This window comes from Berghia stephanieae, chromosome 4 (genome assembly GCF_034508935.2).
Source record: "Berghia stephanieae isolate SIO BIC M18660-M18661 chromosome 4, UCSD_Bste_1.3, whole genome shotgun sequence".
Taxonomy (NCBI): Eukaryota; Metazoa; Mollusca; class Gastropoda; order Nudibranchia; family Aeolidiidae; genus Berghia; species Berghia stephanieae.
The window spans coordinates 48,748,833-48,770,887 of NC_088363.1; the positions used below are offsets into that span (position 1 = coordinate 48,748,833).

The following is a 22,055-nucleotide window of genomic DNA, read 5'->3' on the forward strand; positions in this document are numbered from 1 at the left end:
ATGATTTACAAGAAAAAAATGGATCATCTCTCAAAAAAAAAAAAGGAACAATACATTTGACTACTTCCCTCTCAGCTAAGGATCCCTATCAGGACCAGGAACAAAAAATCGAGCAAATCTAGAACAAAGACAGAGAGCAAAGTGGAAAAAGAAAACAGATATAGGAGGATAGAGAAAAAGCAAAATTGGCCTCTTTTGTCAACCCCCGGGAGTTCAAAAGACTCCATCCAAAAAATGTTCAATTCAAGCTTTAATTTTTTAAATTCTGACTTCTAAAAATGCCTTCATTGAGGAGAGTTGAGTTTTTGCCATTAAGGGACAAAAACAAAACATTCCTCATTCTGACAATTCTGATCTAGTTCATTCCGACGTCATACCAGATTGACACGATAAATCACACTTGTATAAAATCCACATTTTAACCAGTTAACTGCTGTACTCTGAGCCAAGGACCCATGTACTTGCGAAGTACCAGATTTGAGAGTTTTCCCCAAGATGACAGTCCTTTAAATAGATCGATATTTGAAGGACAAGTTTTCTGGCCAAATTTTTATATACAAGTTTTTCCAGAGTACAGCTTTTAACTGATTAACAACACTTGCAACATCATTCGCTCACACCATCAAACAAAAGCTTAAATTTACATTTAATATAAAAGCCACATTGCTTTCCGCTGTCATCTATCTATCTATCTATCTATCTATCTGTCCATTTATTCCTATTAATAATAAACAGAGACATAAAAATCCAAATCAAGCAAAGGGGGTTGAGAGACTGTACAACTAAAAAAAAAAGTAGTCCTAGTATTTATAAGGTAATCATTATTCATTGTTATTGCACACAGACACATTTACATAATGTATTCATACACAGACCTGTTTACGTGTTGGTAACCATAAAATAACTTAAGATACATCCACTGATTCCATCCTAGAAAGGATTTCTTCCAATAAGGTCTATCATTGCTTGTGATTCTAATGTCTTGTTGGTTCACCATGGTTTTAAGGTTTACATGTTCCTCCATGTTTCCGATAATTTGGTTTCACACTTTCCCTCACCAATGCCGCGTTTTGCTGCTTACGTAGATTTCAGATCTGCGACGTTAGCCACCATTTACAACGGTCTTGTTATGTTTCAATGTACTTTCAAGATGTTTGTTTTTTTTTATGCCAGGGACAACTTGTAAAGTGCTTTGAGCACATTTAGTGGATATTGTGCAATATAAAATTTCGAGTTGTTTTGGAGATTTTTTGGGGTTTTCAAAACTAATTATAAGTATGACAACTCAAATTTTGACAGTTATCCTGAAAAAGGTATGAGTGAAATGTGAAAAATCAGCGATGAGGGAAAGTGTTAAAGGCAAAGAGGTCATCCTCTAAACTGATTCCGCATTTTGTGAAAATTTGTAGACATACTATATTTGTTGAAACTTCACGGTCTTTTCTTCAGACCTGTCTCAACATAACTTAAATTCAGTTAAATTAATCAAAGTCAAGCCCAATTTCAATGTAATTTTAGTAAACGGCGACAAGCAATTTTCAAATCTTTATTTTTTTTCTTAACTCCATTCTTATTTTTTTTTAAACTTTTTTTGATAAAGGGGAAACCAAAACATTTATTATCCTTCATGTTTTGTATTACCATAGTTTTAAAAATTAATTGTTCTCATTCTCAAATAAAATGTTATAGGAATTTTTTTTTCAACGGAATAGCAGGTCTGCATATCAACAAAGCAATGGTAAAAATAAATAAATAAATATAACAATTTACTTTACTAATTACAAAATATCAAACAAGTCTACATAGAAGAATATACTGTTGTGATAATAGCCTCGAAACCAATCTTTGTCCTAATGAAAAAACACAGTCAAGTAATTATGTCATTGATGGATACGTCAACATATTATTTCAATGGGCACTTTTTGATCTAATGACAGGGCATTACTAATATATCACATAATATGTAGACTGACAGTTTCAGCGAAATAAAAGAAAGGAAAGTAAAAAAACCTTTTTAAATGGCAGTGGCTTATTTGCGATAAAAGTTTAAATTCTGTGCTTACAAAATGGATTGCGACAGAACGTATATATTTGCATCCGGCAGTAAAAATAAAAACTAAAATTTATAAAAGAAGAAGAAAGAAAATGAAAGAGCTGTAACAAAGTCTTAGTGTTCTTCGGGCAGATTGTAACAGGTGAAGATCAAGTTAGAATGAAACTGTTATAATTATAAAATCAAAATGCATGAATTTAGAAATTGACAGAGGCAGTGATCACATCTTTGTTATTTGAAATGACTAAGGATTTAGAATGACATTTACATAATGGCCAACTTTTCAAAGGGATAAAACCGGACACCCTAAAGCACTACCTACCATCATGACTCAAAAATTGACAGTTTGTTAGGAGTATTATAAAATAAAATCTAGATTAAGATTATGTAATTTCCGTAAACAAGTCCCAAAAATGTAGGGTGAAGGCCTTGATTTCCAACTTTTTAAAAAACTTTTCCTCCAGACTGCTAAATGGTGACAGCCTCGAAGGGGTGGTTGGCCACTATTCTTTTGACATACAGCCAAAATGTGATCTGAAAAAAAATATTGCAACAAGAAAACTAAGAAAAATAGAATTTTATCTATTTCTAATCCAGGAGTTTAATTATGTTAGAAAAAACACACTAAAGCAGAACTTTTAAAAATCTTTTATATTTATCATTAAAGATTAAGACCACGATCAAAAGCAAACCTGCACATTTTTTGAATTTGTATATTAGAAAGTTGAGACCGATCTACATTAACTTATTCTTGATAATTGGGATATTGAAAATATGAAGTTAAAAAAACAAAAAGTAAAAAACGAGAAAGGAGAAATTAATTCCAAATGACTTTTCCACCCATATTTGAAAATTTAAAACATCTTAAACCAAACTTAATGCATGTTTAATTATGAGATAATTTCACAAAACAACCACAACAACAACAACTTCAACCATAACCACAATAAGGACAAAACAACAGCTATGGCCGCTGAGCGAATCCCGTCTGAAACTATCAGCTACTGAGGTAACCCTCATCAAGGCACAAGACTGAATGTTCTTGAGACAAGGCAGCTAACTCCTTCAGGAACTCGTCCAGAACCAAGGCACAGTACACAGCATTACGACTGCTGCTGTTGCTGCTGCTAGAGTTACTCCCCTTCATAGCCCTTGAGCCATCTCTGTAAGCTTCGTTGCCACTGCCAGGGTTGTTGATGTATAGATAACCAGAACTGCCAGATACCTGCAATCAAAGGCATATTATATTTTAAAAAATCTAGTACTGCATTTTCCACTGTTCTTTTCATGAAAAAAAATAAAAGGATAGAGGCCCAGTGCTCTTATGACACCAATATTTAACCTACAGTCTTTTTTTAAATCTTGCTAACACGCAGTTTCTGACCTGTAGATCTGCTTAGAGATCCACTCTGGATGGCCCAAAATCGAAGCCTTGGAAACCGCTATTTGATTTACTCACTTTTATTTCTCACGTTTTCACTATACACAGGTGTAAAACAAGTGGGGGACGGTGACAGCAACAAACAGTCTGTCAAAAAAACAGTGTTGAACAACAGTTTGACAGTGTTATGTCTATATGTTGCTGTTAGCAGTGTTCTCAGGACTGCCTTTAACAAAAATTCCAGACAAATCATGATTGACCGACTGGATAAGCGAGTGATTGGAAACGGTTAAGTCAAGAATCAACTGGTTAAATGACAAGTTGATATAAAGAATTAAATGAACAATCTATTTGAAAATGAACTAATGAAATAATAAATGAACACCTACTTCGACTCTCTGAAGTTGTCTGACTTGACTTGTACTTTTGCCACGGTCACGACTCGCTCTCCGGAAAAACAAATCTGTTAAATTTACTTTTTTCTTATCTGTGAAAACAAAGCAAAAAAAAAATAAATAAATAAAAAATGAATCGATTAATAAATAGATAGAAAAATAAATAAAGTGGAATCTCAAAACACAAGAAGAAACCACATACTCGTGTTACATTCCAAAAGTTATGTACCAGATCAAAAGCAAATCGTTTTCTATAAGTTCACACCCTCCCTGAATTTTGTGTTTATGGAAATTCATCGTTCATCCAAACTGCTGATATACAGGAGAAATAAAAACGTCACCATCATTTGCCATTGTAGATTAGATTAAATTGTAACTCATATTCAAACTTAATCATGTTTCTTTATTAATCTATAAAAATAAAATAGGCATTATCATCACAAAAAAAGCAAGAACCAAACACAGGGGAATTAAAAATTCAAACATATTGTCTGTCTAAAAACAATATTCTGTCGGGATGGACAAGACCCCGAAAAGTGAATTTATATATAAAATAACAAGAAATAATAACAACTTTGAGTGTTTTGCAATGTAAGAAATTGTATTTATTCTCCACCATAATGAATAGAAACTAACCCCAAGTTTCATGTTTGGTGATATAAATTGAAATTCCAGCCGATTGTTCATCCTGACATAATACCGCTTTAAGATGAGGGGTCACATATTGTAATATTGATTGTCTGTCACTTCATACACCATCAATTTGAGTAATTTTTTAGGCTCACTGGGAAATTTTTGCCTCTTTGTTTCAGGGCCAATCAGAGTCTATTTAATTTTCTGGCAATTTTTCAAAGTTATGGAAATTACAGGAACAAAAAAAAAAGAGATTAATAAAATGTTCCAAATCTTCATAGGCAACAATTCCCTTTGAGGCAAAGTTACCCATGTTGACGGCTATGTAGTTTTGTGGTATGACAGTTTCCTTCAGATCGGAAGGTCCTGGGCTTGAGCCCCACTCTGATCAGTGCAAAGTTGATTCCTTGGAAAAGGCTCTTTACTCACATTCCCTCACCATACTCAGGTGTAAAATGAGTACCTTGCTGTTAACAACTTTGTCTCTGTCTGAAGAATTGTAACACTGCCAAAAAGACATATGTCTCGACCTACATGTTAAGTGTCGTTGCAGTTGGCTAAGGATGTAAAGATCTTTGAGCACATTGAGTGGATATTGCGTTATATAAAAGCTCAAGTTTGTTTTTGTTTTATTTTTTAAAAATCAAAATACCGGACCTGCCAAGAGCAACAGAATAACAAGATATAAAACCTATTTTTAAAAATCTAAATCCAATCTTCAAGTGTATCAAGTGCAGACGGAAGTTCAGTATATTACATAAGAAATTGGAAATAAAAGGCTTGAGAATTGTAATTCACCGAAAGAAACAAAAGGATGTGAATAAAGAAAAAAAATTTTCACTATCATTCTACCTTCAAACTTTAGAATAAGAAAAAAAAAGCCAATCTTGGCCACTAAAAATATGATATATACCCATAGTCGCTGCCTTTTGTCAAGATAGAATCTCAAGACAAATATCCCATTTGGATGAAATAAAGGAATTTCATTGACCACTCACCCTTAGTGGTAGCCATTGATGGCATGGCCGATATCGTCTCAGCTCTCAGCTTGACAGGTAGGTTGTTTTGATTCATCAGACTACTGCTGCTGAGAGGAGAGACACTTCCAGTAGTCCCCTCCGTCTCTGAAGAGTTCTTCAACAAAACATCTTCTGATTGGATGAGCTCTTCCTTGGCCTTGGCAACAAGACTGTCAAACTGTTTGTCTCGGACCGAGTGACTCTCCAATTTTTGTTTAAGTAAGGATAGCACCTGGGATTGGGTGGTAAATGAAAAAAAAAAGAAAAGAGAAATAAAATTTGCGACTTTGAGGTCTTGTGGTATGACACTTCCCTTCAAACAAGTTCATCTCTGGTTCGAGTCCCACTTTGGGCAGTGCAAAGTTGAGCCCCTGGAAAAGGCTATTTATTTATTCACATTTTCTCCCTGCATTCAAGTGTAATGTTGAGTTGTCTCTGTTGGAAAAAAAAATGGAAATAGGCCTGATAGGCCTCATGTCTCCTTCCTATTTGTAAAGTGTCCATTGTTGGCTTGGGCCCCCCTTTTAAGCACTATGAGCCCATTTAATGGATATTGTGCTACTTAATAAGGTGTAAAAAGTAATAAACAAAAATGAATAAAACAGCTTTAAAAATAATAAAATACCCAACACGGCAATACCCGTGTTGGGTATTTTGTTCTTTAAAAAACATGTTATATTGATTTTTGGTTATTCCTTTTTACAGTCAACAGCTTCTAGCAGCTTAGTCTCACTAGGTGATTTATACTACTTTTGTTTTCCTGGTGACCAATGTACATTTGCAACCCACTGTCTCCAAATGGTTTAGTGTTGGAATGATACAAACGAACATGGTAAGGGATGGTGAAAAAGGAGAGGAACGAAATTGGATGGCACTTCTCCTGGCAGAGGGCCAGGGCTGCAGTCAAGGACTGAATGAAATGGAAGGAAAATATTACCCTTTGACACCTGACTCATCCAGATAAAATACCAGTTTAACACAGCAAGTCACTTTTTACATAAAGGCCAATGCTACTAGCAGTTTAACCCATTACCTTCGGAATATGATTATACTCTAACCAGAGATAGACGAATTCAAAATTTAAACAAATCGTTTGTCTGTCATTGTGGGACAGAAACAATGCAATGATATTGTTTGTGGGACAAACAGTTCTCGTTGTTTTCAATACGAAAGCTGCAACATCGATGCAAATTGTATCATGGTATCGCTGTTAATGCTATCCTGGAGAATGCAGTTATGTCTGCAAGCATAGAAGGATAATATGTAATAAAATAAATTGTCATTTGAAAGAGATGCAGCTTTTCCATGAAAAGCTTACGGTGTTTCTGCAAAATTTTAAAACAATAACCTAGAAATTTTATTCTATAGATAGTGTGCGCTTGGCTAATAAACTCACAACATTGCCATCCGGAAATATAATGGACCAACACACAAAACTATGTGCAATCTTAAACGTTTAGAGTCTGGTTAATAAAGTTTAGTGAGAATTACTCATAAACATGGGTGGCAAAAAACAATAACAACGATTTGAGTGATGTCAACTTCATTCTATCTATTTTAAAATTGTATTTTTCAATATCTGCTATGTCTAGAACTCTATCATACCCTACAGCATTAATTTTTTATCTTGCAGCAAAAGTGTCTGCTTTCAAAATTCTCCTGGCTTACCTGTAACAGAGATTTGACAGAAGGCTGGAATACCAGGTTGTGATTGAGTAAGAAAGACCGGAGTAAGGGCTGGGGATAGGTGGCCAGTCGGGTGAGGATCCCAGTCAGTAAAAGGTTGAAGGTCATGGGGTTGGATACCATTCCCTCCAGGCGGGAAAACAAAGTGATCAGAAACGGGCCTGAAATAGACAAAAATAATAAAACCTCAAACAAACAAATAAATAGATGAATGGATGAATAAATAAATAAATAAATAAATAAATAAATAAATAAATAAATAAATAAATAAATAAATAAATTATAAATAAATATATTAATTAATTAATTAATAAACATATAAATGAATAACAAAATATATCTTATAAAGATGATTATATAAGTAAATAAATAGTATATAAATGAATAAAATTAATAATCAAACTTCCCCCCTCAAATCATGTTTGGTTATTAGTTAGTAGAAATATATGGGACTTGTGACACTTCTCAATCAAAACGACAGAAAAAGCTGAGCTCCTTTGAACAGTTTACAAAAAGTTTCATGATAATCTATCTCGTCAATTCTGTAGTCTGAATTGGTTAAATAATTTTTAAAAGCCATTACAATCATTATCAATTAAAGACAGGATATGAAAAGAAAACAACTTGCAAAGAAAAAAAACCCCACCTAAGTATGGTGAGAGAATGTGAATAAAGAGCCTTTTCCAAGGACTCAACTATGCGCCAAGCGAGGCACGAATCTAGGACCTTCCAATCCGAAAGCGAGTGTCATACCACGAGACCACATGGCTGCACAGAATAGTACACAAAAAACGGCAAGAATTGGACTTCATTTTTCTGGTATTGTCATCCAAGAGAACTATATGTAATACTCAAGTGCACATTCCGATGCCTGAAGTTGAGAAAGAGAGATAATATGGATAGATAGGTAGATCGACAATTAGATTATATATATATATATATATATCCTTTCTTAAAAAAATATAGCATTGTGGAGAGCATTGTGCTTATTTGAGTCAATAAAAAAATTGATACGGCGCACAACTCTACTGAAAGATTTGAAAATTAGAAATGCATTTTTTAAAGATAGATAAACAGATAACTTGATTTCCTTTTATAATTTAAAGTCAGTTTGAAAGTTCGTTGAGTCAAACAGATATCATAAAATATGTACCAACGACGACACTTGACTCCCAAAATCAACTAATTTTGACACTGTAAAAAGTTGTCAAATTGCGTCATCTATTTATGACATCAAGTATTATTATTACTTCCGTTGTGTTGTTGATTTGTGTGTGTTTGAGTTTGTGTGTGTGTGTTGTGTGTGGTGTATACATGTGTGTGTGGGTGTTGGCATTTTTCAGCAAATCGTGGCATTCATAGTGATATTATTCACTTGATCACATGAAGGTATTTCAGTCGCCATTTTGATTCTTTTTTTTACTATTAGGGTTAGCTCGAGATCGAGGATATTTCTTTTTCTATTAAGGTTAGTCATAAGTCTTAGTAAAGGTGCTAGGATGTTTGTTTTTCCATAAGTTAAGTAAAGGGGAGACATTCCGAAAGCTCCTACATCCCCAGTATTCTTTAAATTTGTATTTTCACCGTTGATATTTTGTCAGGCATTTATTTATTCAATTTGTCATTATATCTAGAAGTATTTTAAAAACTCTAGAACAAACCTTGATAGATTTGTGAAAGTTTAAAATTTCTTAATTTGACCATTGTTTTGATTTTCAGCCGCCATTTTGATTTGTTAAATATTGAAAGGTAGTGCAAAGCAGTCCGAAGTTGTTTTTTTTTCTATTAGGGTTAGCTCGAGAGGTTAGTCATAAGTCTTATTAAAGGTGCTAGGAAGTTTGTTTTTCCATAAGTTAAGTAAAGGGGAGACATTCCGAAAGCTCCTACATCCCCAGTATTCTTTAAATTTGTATTTTCACCTTTCATCTTTTGTCAGGCGTTTATTTATTCAATTTGTCATGATTTTTTTCTATTAGGGTTAGCTCGAGATCGGATGATTTTTTTTTCCTATTAGGGTTAGTCATAAGTATTATTAAAGTGCTAGGGTGTTTGTTTTTCCTATTGGGGTTAATTAAAGGTACTAGATTAAATTTTTTCTTGGGGTTAGTTGAGGGAATATATTATTAAATATATTATTGGGCCACACAGAAAAATCAACCGAAGATATACCAAATTACACAGACAACGTTGTTTACCAATCTGCCCTCATTAAATGATAGTGAGTACAGTATCGAATGAAAATAGTTCTTTCCCCGCGAAATGGCAGGCTTTTTACTAGTATATATATATATATATATATATATATATATATTATATATATATATATAATAATATATATATATATATATATAATATATATATAGATAATATATATAGAGAGAGAGAGAGAGAGAGAGAGAGAGAGAGAGGAGAGAGAGAGAGAAAAGAGAGAGAGAGAGAGAGAGAGAGAGAGAGAAGAGAGAGAGAGAGAGAGAGAGAGAGAGAGAGAGAGAGAGAGAGAGAGAGAGAGAGAGAGAGAGAGAGAGAGAGAGAGAGAAACAATCATCTTTTCACATCACTTACCAATATTAGGTGGTTCATTCAAGTACTTCAAATATCTTTTGGGACTCGTAGGTGTGAGAGCAGGGAGCTCTTCATTCATTGGAGACATAAACATTCTGTATGTAGACGGTGTGAGAGCAACACCAGCATCCCCTTGAATTTTTGGAGACATGGTCCCTGAAGGAGAATTGAACAGATTGTTGGTGGCTGCCGTGTTAAATTTGAATCCTTTCTTAAAATCCTTGGGGACTTTCCGCTCACTCTTTGGTGTAACAGTATTAGCTGGTGACAGCGCTGATGGCGTTGAACTTGCTGTGACGTTACTACCATTGTCAGATTTTGCATTATTAGTAGTACCTTTATCTGGTAGAGCCTTTTGGCTACCACCATCATCGTCATTACCAGACGGGACTAGAGAAATATTGACAAAACTGGACGCATCGCTAACTTTGACATCTAAATCTTTTGGAACTTCCGACATGCTTACATCGACAAATGCAGTTTTATCCTGTCCTTGCGTTGAATTGCCCGGACCCTGAGAAGGGAGGGTGATGTCTACAAAGGCGGTACTCTCCAACACACTGTTACCATGAGGTAACTCCGACTGACTGATGAATGAAAACTGCGTCATATTGGCAGCTGAGATTGGACTGAGGGAGGATACATTGATATCCAACGTTGATCCATCCGCTCCGTAGAGACCCTCACCGTCAGACACACTGCTGCACGATCTACCAGCCTGAACAAGAGACAAAGAGTTGATCAAATTATCCAAAGATGTGAGGCTATCATTGACATCCCCTTTGTAAGAAACGTCCATACTATCTCCGCTATTGTCCATATCATCCAGATACTGAAGAAAAGCATCTAAATCTTTGAGACTACTGAACAACTGAGGATCTGTTAAAGTTGCCAATGCATCTTTGAGATCCTTTGATTTTTCGTCACTTATTCTAGGTGAAATACAGTCAACACTACTACTATCATTGCCACTGTCAGATTCGCCTTCTTCGACTTTCTCAAATTCTTCCACTGGGAGTTTAAAATGGACTCGACTGTCATTTCTCTTCTCAGGGTTTTTAGGCGTGAACTGAGTAGAGCTGGGGAAAGAACCGACTTCAAGAAATCCTGTCATTTCTTTCTTTTCATCTCCCTCCTTCTCCAATTCCTTGTTGTCTCCCTGACTTTTGGAATCTTTGGCTGTTGAAAGACTATCGGGCGGAGGGCTCTCCCCATTGTACAGATGTTTCCAGTTCTTGCAGGCCATTCCGACCTGGAAAAGCCTAACTTTTGCTTCTCGCAAATATTCAAAGTAACTCGTCTCCATTTTAACCACCTGGGTGAGGGATGTTTGAGAGGTGCTTTGGCTTTGGGCAGAATTTGGAGACAGATTAACCACAACACCTGGTGAGGAGCTGATTTGAGACAAGAGAGAGAAAAGATTTACGAAGTGAAGATGTAAGAACTTGTCTTAAATCTTTTAAGCTAAAGAATAAAAACAGATTGGGGGGTGAGGGAGGAGGAAGTAATATAAAATTGAAACAAGCATTCACTTCGATAATCTCCAGGTACTTCACAATGGAACATATTCATAATGAATATGACTTTTAAAGACTTCAATACAAACAAAATAAAAATGATTCAAACATTAAGTAGTCTGAAGCATAAAGATATTCATTGTAAAAATGAATAGTCACATGTACTTTTTATCCCTATTTTAAAATATGATTTTAAAAAAAAATTAAAATGATGCAGGTTATGGCAAAAGCAATGAGGCTGCATGCTAAATTTACATACATTCATTTCTAAAGAATCAAAGGACAAACAAAATGGAATATTGATCGCATGCATTATTCTTCAAGCATCTTACCCATAGAAAAGAATGCAAAATTTGGCATATCTAACGTACCTGAACTAGAAAACAAAATATCTTATAAACTGCTTTGAAATAAATTTTAAAAAAACAACAAAACAAAACGTTTTCAATGCAATTGGTAAAAACTTCACTTCCGGAATTAAACTTTAACTATAACTCCCCCACCCACCCTTTTTTTTTCATTGTGGCACCATAATATAAGAGGTGAACCATAGATTTAAACTACAAGCAGATGTTAAAAAAAATATTTTGGCATGCACAATTGCACAATCTTAAATAACCCTTTAATATGCCATAAATTACTTTTTCCTGTCCTATACTTCAAGCTCTATCACGAGTGCATGCTGTTCCGAAAAATTCAACATCTTACATGCTATAAATTTATTGGGTAAACCTGATAAAAATCGGACACAGTGCGTATATGAAACTGTCCCAAACAATTCAGAAAGAAAAACTTATTTTAAAAAAAGAAATGATTCCAAAAAATTCAGACTGCCTTCGATTAGGAATAGAAACTTCACCTCCTGATAACATGAGACATGTTACCGTTACACCATAAATGTTACTGAGCTAAGTCTGCATCACCAGTCGAGGCAGGCTGATTTTTTAGGATGATTCTTTCTAATATTTTTATTTTTGACTTTGTCTGGTACTGTTTGTTTCATACAAATCTATTCAACTTTTTTATCTTACACCTATTCTCAAACTTTTCCCTCTCATATTGAGTGAATTTAAAGCCAAATTAGAATTCTGAACTAACAAGGGGTTAGTTTTTTGTTTGTTTTGTTTTGCTGATTGTTTTTTTCTTTTTGGTGTTTTCTCTTGAAATTGATTTTGCTTTTGTTAGTTGATTTTTAGTTATCTTTTTAGTTTAGATATAATTCATTCTCTTCTCTAAAAGCATCCTGATTTAACAAATTACCATATAATTAGACATTAAATTCAATTTTCATCATCTGTTATAAGCTCTCACCCTTATTCCAAATTAACAATGTAGGTCATGACATTAAAGCCCCAAAAAAAGAAAAAACATTTTCTTTCATCATTATAAAGCATTCAATTCATGCAACATTTTAAAAGGCATTTTCTTCACCCTTCCATCCTTAAATACACATTACAATGCTAATTGGAAGCTGCCAGGGTCTTTAAGACCTGGTGGAAAGTACTTTGCATCAGATTTGAATCCTCTCCAAAGAATAGCAAGCAATCGCTATGGTATAAACTCAAGACTCTTTGGGCCTTATATCTCTAAAGGACTACTTTTACACTTACAAAATACCTTATATTTCAATTTGGCCTGTAAAATTGTTGCTTCGTATTCATTATAACAATCCTAAACTTATCCAAACTCATAAAGCCGATATTTCAGGGTCAACTTCTTATTCTTAAAAAAACAGAATAAAGACGTTTTGACTAGTTGAGGATCTTTTTGATTTACTTATCTATCTATGAAGGAAAAGTTTTCCTGCCAAACTAAAATATAAAGGTCTTTAATCAGAGTATAATACATTTATAATAAGTGTATCTGGGGATTTACCAAAACTGCAGTACTTTGAAAAAAAAAAAACTTAATTAAAATTTTGGCCAGAAAATTTGTCTTTCAAATATCGATCGATTAAAATAACCCTCATCTTGCCAAAAACTTCCAAACCGTGGACTTTGTGAAGTCCATGGGTTTTTTAGTTTTTGACAAAAGGAGGTTCATCATAAACAACCAATATTTGAAGGACGAATTTTCTGTCAAAAATTTTCAAAACGTGCTTTTAAAAAAAAAAGTACAGCAGAAAACAAAAAATTATTCGACACAAAAATTAAGTACATATTTCCTTGGTTACAAATGAAAAATAATCCAAAAACTGACAGATTGCATCAACAAGTTTAGCAGTGGTACATTCTCCAATGGTCGAAAAAAGTTAGAACAAAGTTTATACTTGGTCCATACTTTTTTGATGTTTTAAAACACTAATACTGCTACAGTTTTGTTGGAAGACTTTGAGTCTTCTGGATTAGTTTTTATAATTTATCTCAAAGAAACTGATGAAAACTAAATTTGTCCACAGCTTTTAAAAATACCTTAATATATTGATGACATTTTGTGTTGAATGTTACAAAAACAAGCCTTAAATTTCCATTCTTTGCTATGCATGACATGACTACATTGCAAGTATAACTACCTGTGTGCTTGAGTGCCAGGTGCGTTAACATGAGAGGGTTGTGAAGGAGGAGGTGGGGATGATATTGATGATGATGCATTGGGGATCAGTGCTGTAGCAACAGCAGCAGCAGAAGACTGGAGCTGCCCTGCGCAGCAAGAGGGCCGCAGGGATAGAAACTTTTCTGCAGACTTGCCGTAGAGATCGAGATCTCGTACTGATCTTCGTTGACTCACCATGACATGGGTACAAGGCACTAGGTATCTGGAATGACAAACGTTTGTTTTTAAGGGTTTTATTGGCACTTGCGACACGACACAATTAGGTCATTTCATCAACAGTAAAAAGGAAGAAAACAAGAATTACAATTAAAATCATCCACTAATAAGTAATACAAATGGTACTGGTTCAATTAGGGAACAGAAGTAGATTCCACAAGCAAACTATCATTGTAGTTAGTTTTTAGATCACATCTACACACAAGTAAAATATTCCATTAAGAGGAAAGTACTCTAATGCTTATAAAATATATAGAAAGCAAATTTTATAATTTTTAAAAACAGAGAAATTCTTTACAAGGAGAAAACTCCCAAAACTAATGCAATACATTTGACTGTTTCAGTTTCAGCCTCCACAGGGCCAGGACAAACCAAGCAATCTAATTCCAGAACAATGACGGAAAGCAACCTGGAAAAAGATACATAGAGAGATAGAAGACACAGCCACCTCCCTGCCCATCATGAAATATGTGACTTTAAGTTTTCTGAACAAGAGCTCAGGGGATATTTTCTCCCTCCGAACCCCAATACAGAAAACATTCTCTACAGCACATAAGAGCAGCAGAAAAATAACTCCACCATACAGCATTACACCAAAGAACACAAGCTCAAACTCAGAGGTCTCTGGATTCCAGGCAACAACATAACAACAAAGTTTTCCAAGCATTTTTATTATCAAAAATAAAAAAAAATTAAAGAGAATGGATTATCTATTTTTTTTAAATAACAAACAAACAAAAGCCCAAGAAGATAGAATATTGCATTATCCCATTTTAGTCTTTTTCGTACACTTAAAAATGATGATGAGGATGATGATAATGATGATGATGAGTACTATTAAAATCCCAACTGGAGAATCTCCTTCTCCTTCACATTTTTAAAATATGCTTTTTAAATTATTTGTGAGTAAACCAAAACATACAAATAAATAGATAAATAAATAAATAAATATATAAGTAAATAAATAAATAAATAAATGAATAAACAAATAAATAAATAAATATAATAAATAAAAATAAAATTAGAAAGAAATTCTGCCTACCTGAATACTAACTGGAACATAATGTCCTCACAGTTGAGATCAATTAGGGTGTTAAACAGGGACAGGGTGACAGTTGAAAGCTGGAATTTATACATCCATAGATAAATGAAGATTAATAAATAATCGAAAAGTAAATAAATATTCATTTTATCATTTTTTCACCAATGTGTTTCACAATGTTTCAATTAATTTACATAACTATTTTTTTTGTCTACTATTTCCTTTGTGATGTAAGCATGCCTTTAGAAATTACATTAAATGGAAAATCTAACAAATTTGTTTGATTTTTGATCATGGTGAACTCGAGACAACCATCTGAGGTAAATAAATCAAAGAAGGGTAGCATTTTAACTCACGCACCCTTAGCTCTATTTAGTGCTTCAAAAAGATCTAAATAAGTGTGTATGAAAGGTGCCAGACAAAGTAAGAAAGAAAATTACGAGAGAAAAAACACCCCAAAAAAATCAGTCTACCTCGACTGATGGAAATATTTTTAAAAACATTTTTTGGGATGGTTTTTTTTTCATATATTTTCTTTCTTGCTTTGTCAGGCACCTTTCATAAACACTTGTTCAGATCTTCATCTTACACCATTGCCTGCTCCCTAGTTTCTTAATCTGCTCTCCCCTCACATTTTTGGTACTTTTCAAAATAGTTGATTGAAAAAAAAGATATACTTATTAGCTATGTATAAACAAAAAACTTGAGCTTATATATAGCGCAATGTCCACTAACCATGCTCAAAGCGCTCTACAAAGGGTCCCTGACCAACAGCAACACGTAACATACAGAACGAGACAGGACTGTTAGGCGATATTACAATTTTTCGGACAGAGACAAAGCTGTTGACAGCCAGGTACTATTTTTTACACCTGAGTATGGTGAGAGAATATGAGTAAAGAGCCTTTTCCAAGGACTCAACTATGCACCGAGCGAAGCTCAAACCCAGGACCTTCTGAAAAGACTAAAAGAAAATTGGTATTTATATAGTTTAATTCAACTGTTATTAACATGTAAAAATATTAAAAAACAGTAGCTTTGGCAGTAAACCTAAAATTTGTCTGAAAAAAATGTACATTATGATGGTGTAAAAGTAACCAGGGCCAAATACTGAAATAGTCATTGTTAGGGCAGAGTGAGTTGTTTGTTTGTTTTTAAGGGTTTTACTGAGCTTAAAACACATTAAGATCAGATCAGCACCAGTATAAAGGAAGAAAATGGGATAGTAAAAATTTCCAGAATTACAATTAAGCACCCAAGAAAAGGTGACACAAAGGAGATTTGGTTCAAATAGGAAACAGATGTAGATTCCCAGAGCACACTATCAAAGTACTTGGTTTGAGATCACCAAAAAGTCTCATCCAGACAAAAGCACAGGTCCCCACTAAGAGGAACACACTCAAATGTTTACAAATCATATATAATATGTAAACAAAGCATAATACAGTGCATAACAGAGAGATGATTTACATAACAAAAAGAAGATCATCTCCCAAAACTCTAACTATACATTTGACTGTTTCCCTCCCAGTTAGGGTATCTGGCCAGGGCCAGGACAATGCCAAGTAATATCATCCCAAGACAAAGACAGAAAGCATGTTGGAAAACTGATATAGGGAGATAGAAGAAACAGTAAGTGCCTCCCTGCCCACTATGGGAGACCAGGAACCTCACTCAGCCAGAGTGAGTCAAAGGGTTAAAATCCTCACCAATGAATTGGAACTGAGTCGTGATATCAAGGAATCCAAGATGAGAGCATCGTCATACTTCTCGGTCAAGATGAATTGCAGGACGGCCTTGAGAAGGTTGGGGTCAGTCACATGACGGATAAAAAGGTCAAGATAAGCAGTGGCTGTCGTCACTTCCTCTCTAGAGATCTGTGAATGAACAATTACAGAGTCTGTCAAAATAGAGGATTAAGTTTGTTTCTTTGGAGTTTTACTGCGCTTTCAATATTTTGAGGTGTCACTTCATTTCGCATCAATAAAAAGGAAGGAATACGAGTCACATGGAGTCAAGAGTTAAGCTGGACTCTAAAATGTAGGGTGGGACTAGTTTAAACTTGGAATAATAGTAAATCCAAGGATCACACTATATAGTCATGTATTTAGTCCAAAAATCAAACTTTTAAGTCCCATCCATATGCAGACACATAATTCCCATCGCAAATGATGGGCTTAAATTAATCATATTTTTAAAAATCTACAAAACTTACATTAACATGCAAACTGACACTGTTCAGGGTGAATAGGCTACCTTATAATCTTTCAAAACTCGTATGTCCACTCTCCCTCAGTTTATTTTTAAATGTCTTTCACAGCCACCAGGCCCATGAATTTATTCCAGTTTCTATAGGGTGAAACAGACTATAGCAATTGCCTGCTACCCTTTTGATAGGACGCTGGTCTATTGCAAAAGTACTTTCGACCAGATTTAACAGACCCTGCTACCCAATCACTGCTGGGTGGACAGCGGGAATCAGAAAACAATCTCAACTGCACCCAAGATTGATCTTAGACCCTCTGCTTGTTAAGCAAATGCTCAACTGACTAGGCTATCACTACCTCTCTTTTTCAAAGTACAGGGCAAATTTCTTTCAGCACGTAATGGCAATGTTTCATGTTCAACGTTAATGATCTTTGACTAAAAAAAAAAAGGTCTAATAAATCAGAGGGTGGCATCATTGTATCATTGTCAACATATTTTTATAATATGGGATAGCCTGCATGTCCTTAAAATGACAGGCTGAATATAACAACTATATAATTTCTGAGGAGACTCTCTTTAATTATACAATCAAAGAGTCACTTCAATATAAATAATGATGACAAGAATGTATGAAGACGTTTAAAGAGATGCTCTGAAGGTGACAAATACTAGTTGTAATAATTGTTTTTTATCATTATTAATTTTTTAATTCATCTTTCTTTCTTTTTATTTTTCTTCTTTTTTCTTCTTCCACTTTTTCCAAAAATAAAATACATTTTAAAAGAACTCAAAATTAATGCTCTAATTTGTTTTAGAGAAAGCTCTTACACTTTTTTATTTTTTATTTCATTGATAGTAGGAAAAAAAAAAAACCCCAGAAAATGATGATACAATTGCAGAGCTGCAGTCAAAAGCAACAGAGAAGTAATGAGAAATCAAAACTTATTTGGTGTTTTGCATTGGAAAAAAGAAAAGGTTAAAATGTCCAAAATAATAAAATTAATGTCATCTTTAAAAAAAAAAAACACTTGAGGTTTTATATAACAAAATATCCACTAAACGTGCTCAAAGCATTTTATAAAATGTGAGGTTTACAATTTTTCTGACAGAGACAACACTATTAAAGAGACAGGTACTCATTTTACACCAGATATGGTGAGAGATTGTGAGTAAAGAGTCTTTTCCAAGGACTCAACTTTGCGTACAGCGAGGCTCGAACCCAGGACCTTCTGATCCAACAGTGAGTGTCATACCACAAGACCACATACCCGCAAGAGCAAGACATGGTGCAATGCAGAAAACAGGAAAGGATTCATCTGGAAAATACTAAGAAAAGTTTCATGTATTCTGTAGAGTTTTCATTTCATTAATCTAATTTTTTTTTTAATCATTTTAAATTTTGCTTTATCATATCTTTGCTGGAAGCGTATTCTTCTATCTTTGAAAAGGAGATTTTACACTTTAAATAATACACTTGAAAGGGTTGCCCATCACTATTTTCAATGAAGGCAAGACAATCTATTCATTTTGTAAATCAAATAGGAGTGTAGTAAGAGAGTGACTTAATTTTTTATGCGTAGCAAGCACAGGAAAACAGATGTTTGTCAAAGGAGATTGAAATAGCGGTAGAAGCAGATGGCAATTGTGTTGTTAATATTATAACAAATTGACAACATCACTGATAAAGTGAGACAGTAGACCAGTTAGTGATCCCATAAACAGTACAATGTGTTTCAGCCATAGCTGTAGTAGTACAGATGTCCCCAATATATAACATTTTAAAAATATTTGAAACTTTTATCTTGTTACCAATGAATGGATTTTGCATGAATCAATATATCACAATCTAACAAAAATTCCTGTATGTTTCCTTCATTACAATATATTAAATTATCATCATTATCATCATCACGATTTTTGTTATTATCGTTATTATTATTATTATTATTATTATTATTATTATTATTATTATTATTATTATTATTATTATTATTATCATCATCATTGTCATCATGATTATCATCACCATTAATAATAAGCACCCATCAATCCATCAAAGACAGACAAACCACAGGAAGGCAACAAACAAATGACATGTTCCAAGCTAACAAAAAGAAAAAAATCAAGCAATGCCACAGCGACTACTCAAATCGTAATCAAACTTTACAAATGTAAAATTTCCCCAAATCATTTGCTTCCAGTATTAAAAAAATAAACCCACTGACTAAGCATTATAAGGGTGACAAACAGGCAAGGATGTCGAATGAATTGGTCCAAACGCAAACAACGCCAAGCAGTATTTTTTTATACTTTTAGATTTGAAAACCAATCAAAATGTGGTAAACTTAAAAAACTCAGCAAAAAGGTTGTTAGGCTGTAAAAAAACAAATTCAGGCCAAAGCAGCCACGATCGACAGGCTACACAAGTCTATGAAGACATCCTAACATATTCCAAGGAGACTAAATAATGTCACAAAGACGATCCTAACATTGAGTTATTCAAGCCATATATATGGGTAACGATTCTTTTTACACATGTGATATAATATAATGGGAGCTTCCCAAAACACCCAATGTTATCATTACTATTATTGAATTCATTTTTAAATAATTCTAAATTGTTGTAAAAACTTACAATTCTAAGCATGGGTAAAATTTGTTGCTGGAAACAAATAAATGATGACCAAAGTCAGAATAAATATCATGACTCATGGACAATTTCAGCCTAATAATATTCTACCCCATAGTAAAATGTTACACTATCAAGATTACATATATCATTTTTAACATCATCTATTCCTAAAAAGAGGGGGGACAACAAGTGGTGTCATTAAAACTTTTCCAAGAAATGTCTCTCAATCCAAAATATAACAAAACCCAAATTGTTTGATGGATTGAATAAAAGGTTCTTGCACTATTATATCTCAGAATCTGAACTTTGTCCGTAAATTTTATCTCAGAATGAGCAGTAATCTGATTGTTTTTAACAATGAGCCTAAGATTATCAAATCTTGTCCTAAACTAATTATTGAGACGCCCCTAGCGAATGGTGAAACTGCCAAAATATATAGGGTTTTTATGGTGCTTGTGACACATTTAGGTTACATCAACGCCAGTAAAAGGAAAGAAATGGGATAGTCAAAAAATTAAAGCACCCAAGAAAAAAGTAAGACAAACTGGAAATGGTTCAAATAGGGAACAGATTTAGATTCCAAGAGCATGGCATCAACGTAATTAGTTTGAAATCACCTAAAAGTCTCATCCAGACACCAGCACAGGATGCTACAAAGAGGAACACACTCAAATACACAAACACACTCACACTTAAACAACAAATACGAGCATGAAGACCTGTTCTCTGGCTTGAGTGATGGCAAAGCATTCCTAATTGATACAAATTTCACATTTCGATACCATATGCTAGAGAGGCTCCCCAAATAGCCTCTAAATTCAACATCTACAAGCTTCATTAAAAAGAACTTTAAAACCCATTTATCTAAGCCTGCTTTTCGTTACATTTGACTCCTTTAGAATTGTAAAAAAGAATATGTATTTTTCTTTGTGTACCTAACCTTCAATACTATAAACGCACCAAGAGATCTTTCCTACGGCGAAATACATGTACATTGTCATGTTCATAAATAAGAATATTTTCTTCATTTATGCCATATAATGATGGAAAAAGACAAAGATTTCACATAAATATTGTGACCAAAATCATGTCTGTTTTCTTTAAATCAATCACAATCAGTCAATAAGCTTTACCATACCCGAAGAGAAAAAAAACATAACAACTTTTTAAAAATTTCAAATACAAAAATAATAATAATAATTTAAGTAAATATATTTTTTAACATCCAGTTTTAAATTATGCAGCCAATTACTTGTATATTTACATAAGCCTGTGAGTGAGTGCATGAGTGACTTTATTGAGAAGAACAAATTTTTTTAAAGATCCAAACCAACATTAACAATGTGCAACAAGAATATAAAAAGATGAAAAAGAAATTAATTTGACGAGATGTGCCTGATTCATAAGTAAACATCAAATCAAAACAAGGAAATAAAATACACGACTACATTTTGTCATCTAGCACAATAGGGATTTGTAAAAAAGTATATGTTTAATTAATTATTTTACCATGCTAAAGGGTAAATGGGCCCCATACCACATTTGATCGAATTCATACAGTACAGCGCATCGATATTGAGGGGATTATGACAATATAATGATGTCACAATGGCAAAACATGTCATATCAAATAAGGGGTAATCTATTCATATAGATAGATTGAAAAAAAAAATCACTGCAAACTAAATTTTTCTCTAACACCAGTCCCAATAGAAAAGTTTCAAATAATGAAGCAAAATAATCTTGAGTAGAGAAAGATCATTTATCTATTTCTCATTTACTTTTATTTAGCTTTTCCAGTTATTCATTTGACAAGAACCCAGTCATACATTTGTGTTTTTTTCTGATTGCCTCTACAACCATTTCTGATACTTAGTGAATATTGCTCATCCATTTTTTTTTTTAAATCAAAATTTGACCATTAGAAAGATTTTATTTACCACTACTTGATTCAATTACCAATCTGCTTTTTATTTTTTCAAGGATGATTGAATATTTGTTATATGCAACTCGCTTCTTTGCTCTTAAAAAAAAAACAATATATTTATCAGATTATATAAATTATCAAATCTTAATTTCTTTTTCTTTTCTCTCACACAGCTGCTTTCTGAAACCAAACTCAGCCTTACGAACTACGACAGAGACAGGTTTTGAATAT

General features: G+C 33.6%; 1 protein-coding gene across 4 annotated transcripts in view; it reads right to left on the reverse strand.

Annotated features, from left to right (window-relative positions):
* Positions 1-1,545: 1,545 nt before the first annotated feature.
* Positions 1,546-22,055, reverse strand: part of LOC144970739 (FHF complex subunit HOOK-interacting protein 1B-like) — a 38,677-nt gene continuing 18,167 nt past the window's right edge. For 2 of the 4 annotated variants that reach the window (XM_078910708.1, XM_078910706.1), the window contains 9 exons: positions 19,901-19,927; positions 16,767-16,934; positions 15,058-15,137; positions 13,759-14,001; positions 9,730-11,123; positions 7,150-7,328; positions 5,461-5,713; positions 3,824-3,921; positions 1,546-3,278 (listed from right to left, as the gene is read on the reverse strand). In XM_078910708.1, the coding sequence (XP_078766834.1) occupies positions 3,051-3,278; positions 3,824-3,921; positions 5,461-5,713; positions 7,150-7,328; positions 9,730-11,123; positions 13,759-14,001; positions 15,058-15,137; positions 16,767-16,934; positions 19,901-19,927 (2,670 nt within the window). In that variant the 3' untranslated portion in view covers positions 1,546-3,050. The remainder of the gene's footprint in view (positions 3,279-3,823; positions 3,922-5,460; positions 5,714-7,149; positions 7,329-9,729; positions 11,124-13,758; positions 14,002-15,057; positions 15,138-16,766; positions 16,935-19,900; positions 19,928-22,055) is intronic. The other 2 variants (XM_078910709.1, XM_078910707.1) reach the window with 1 other exon arrangement.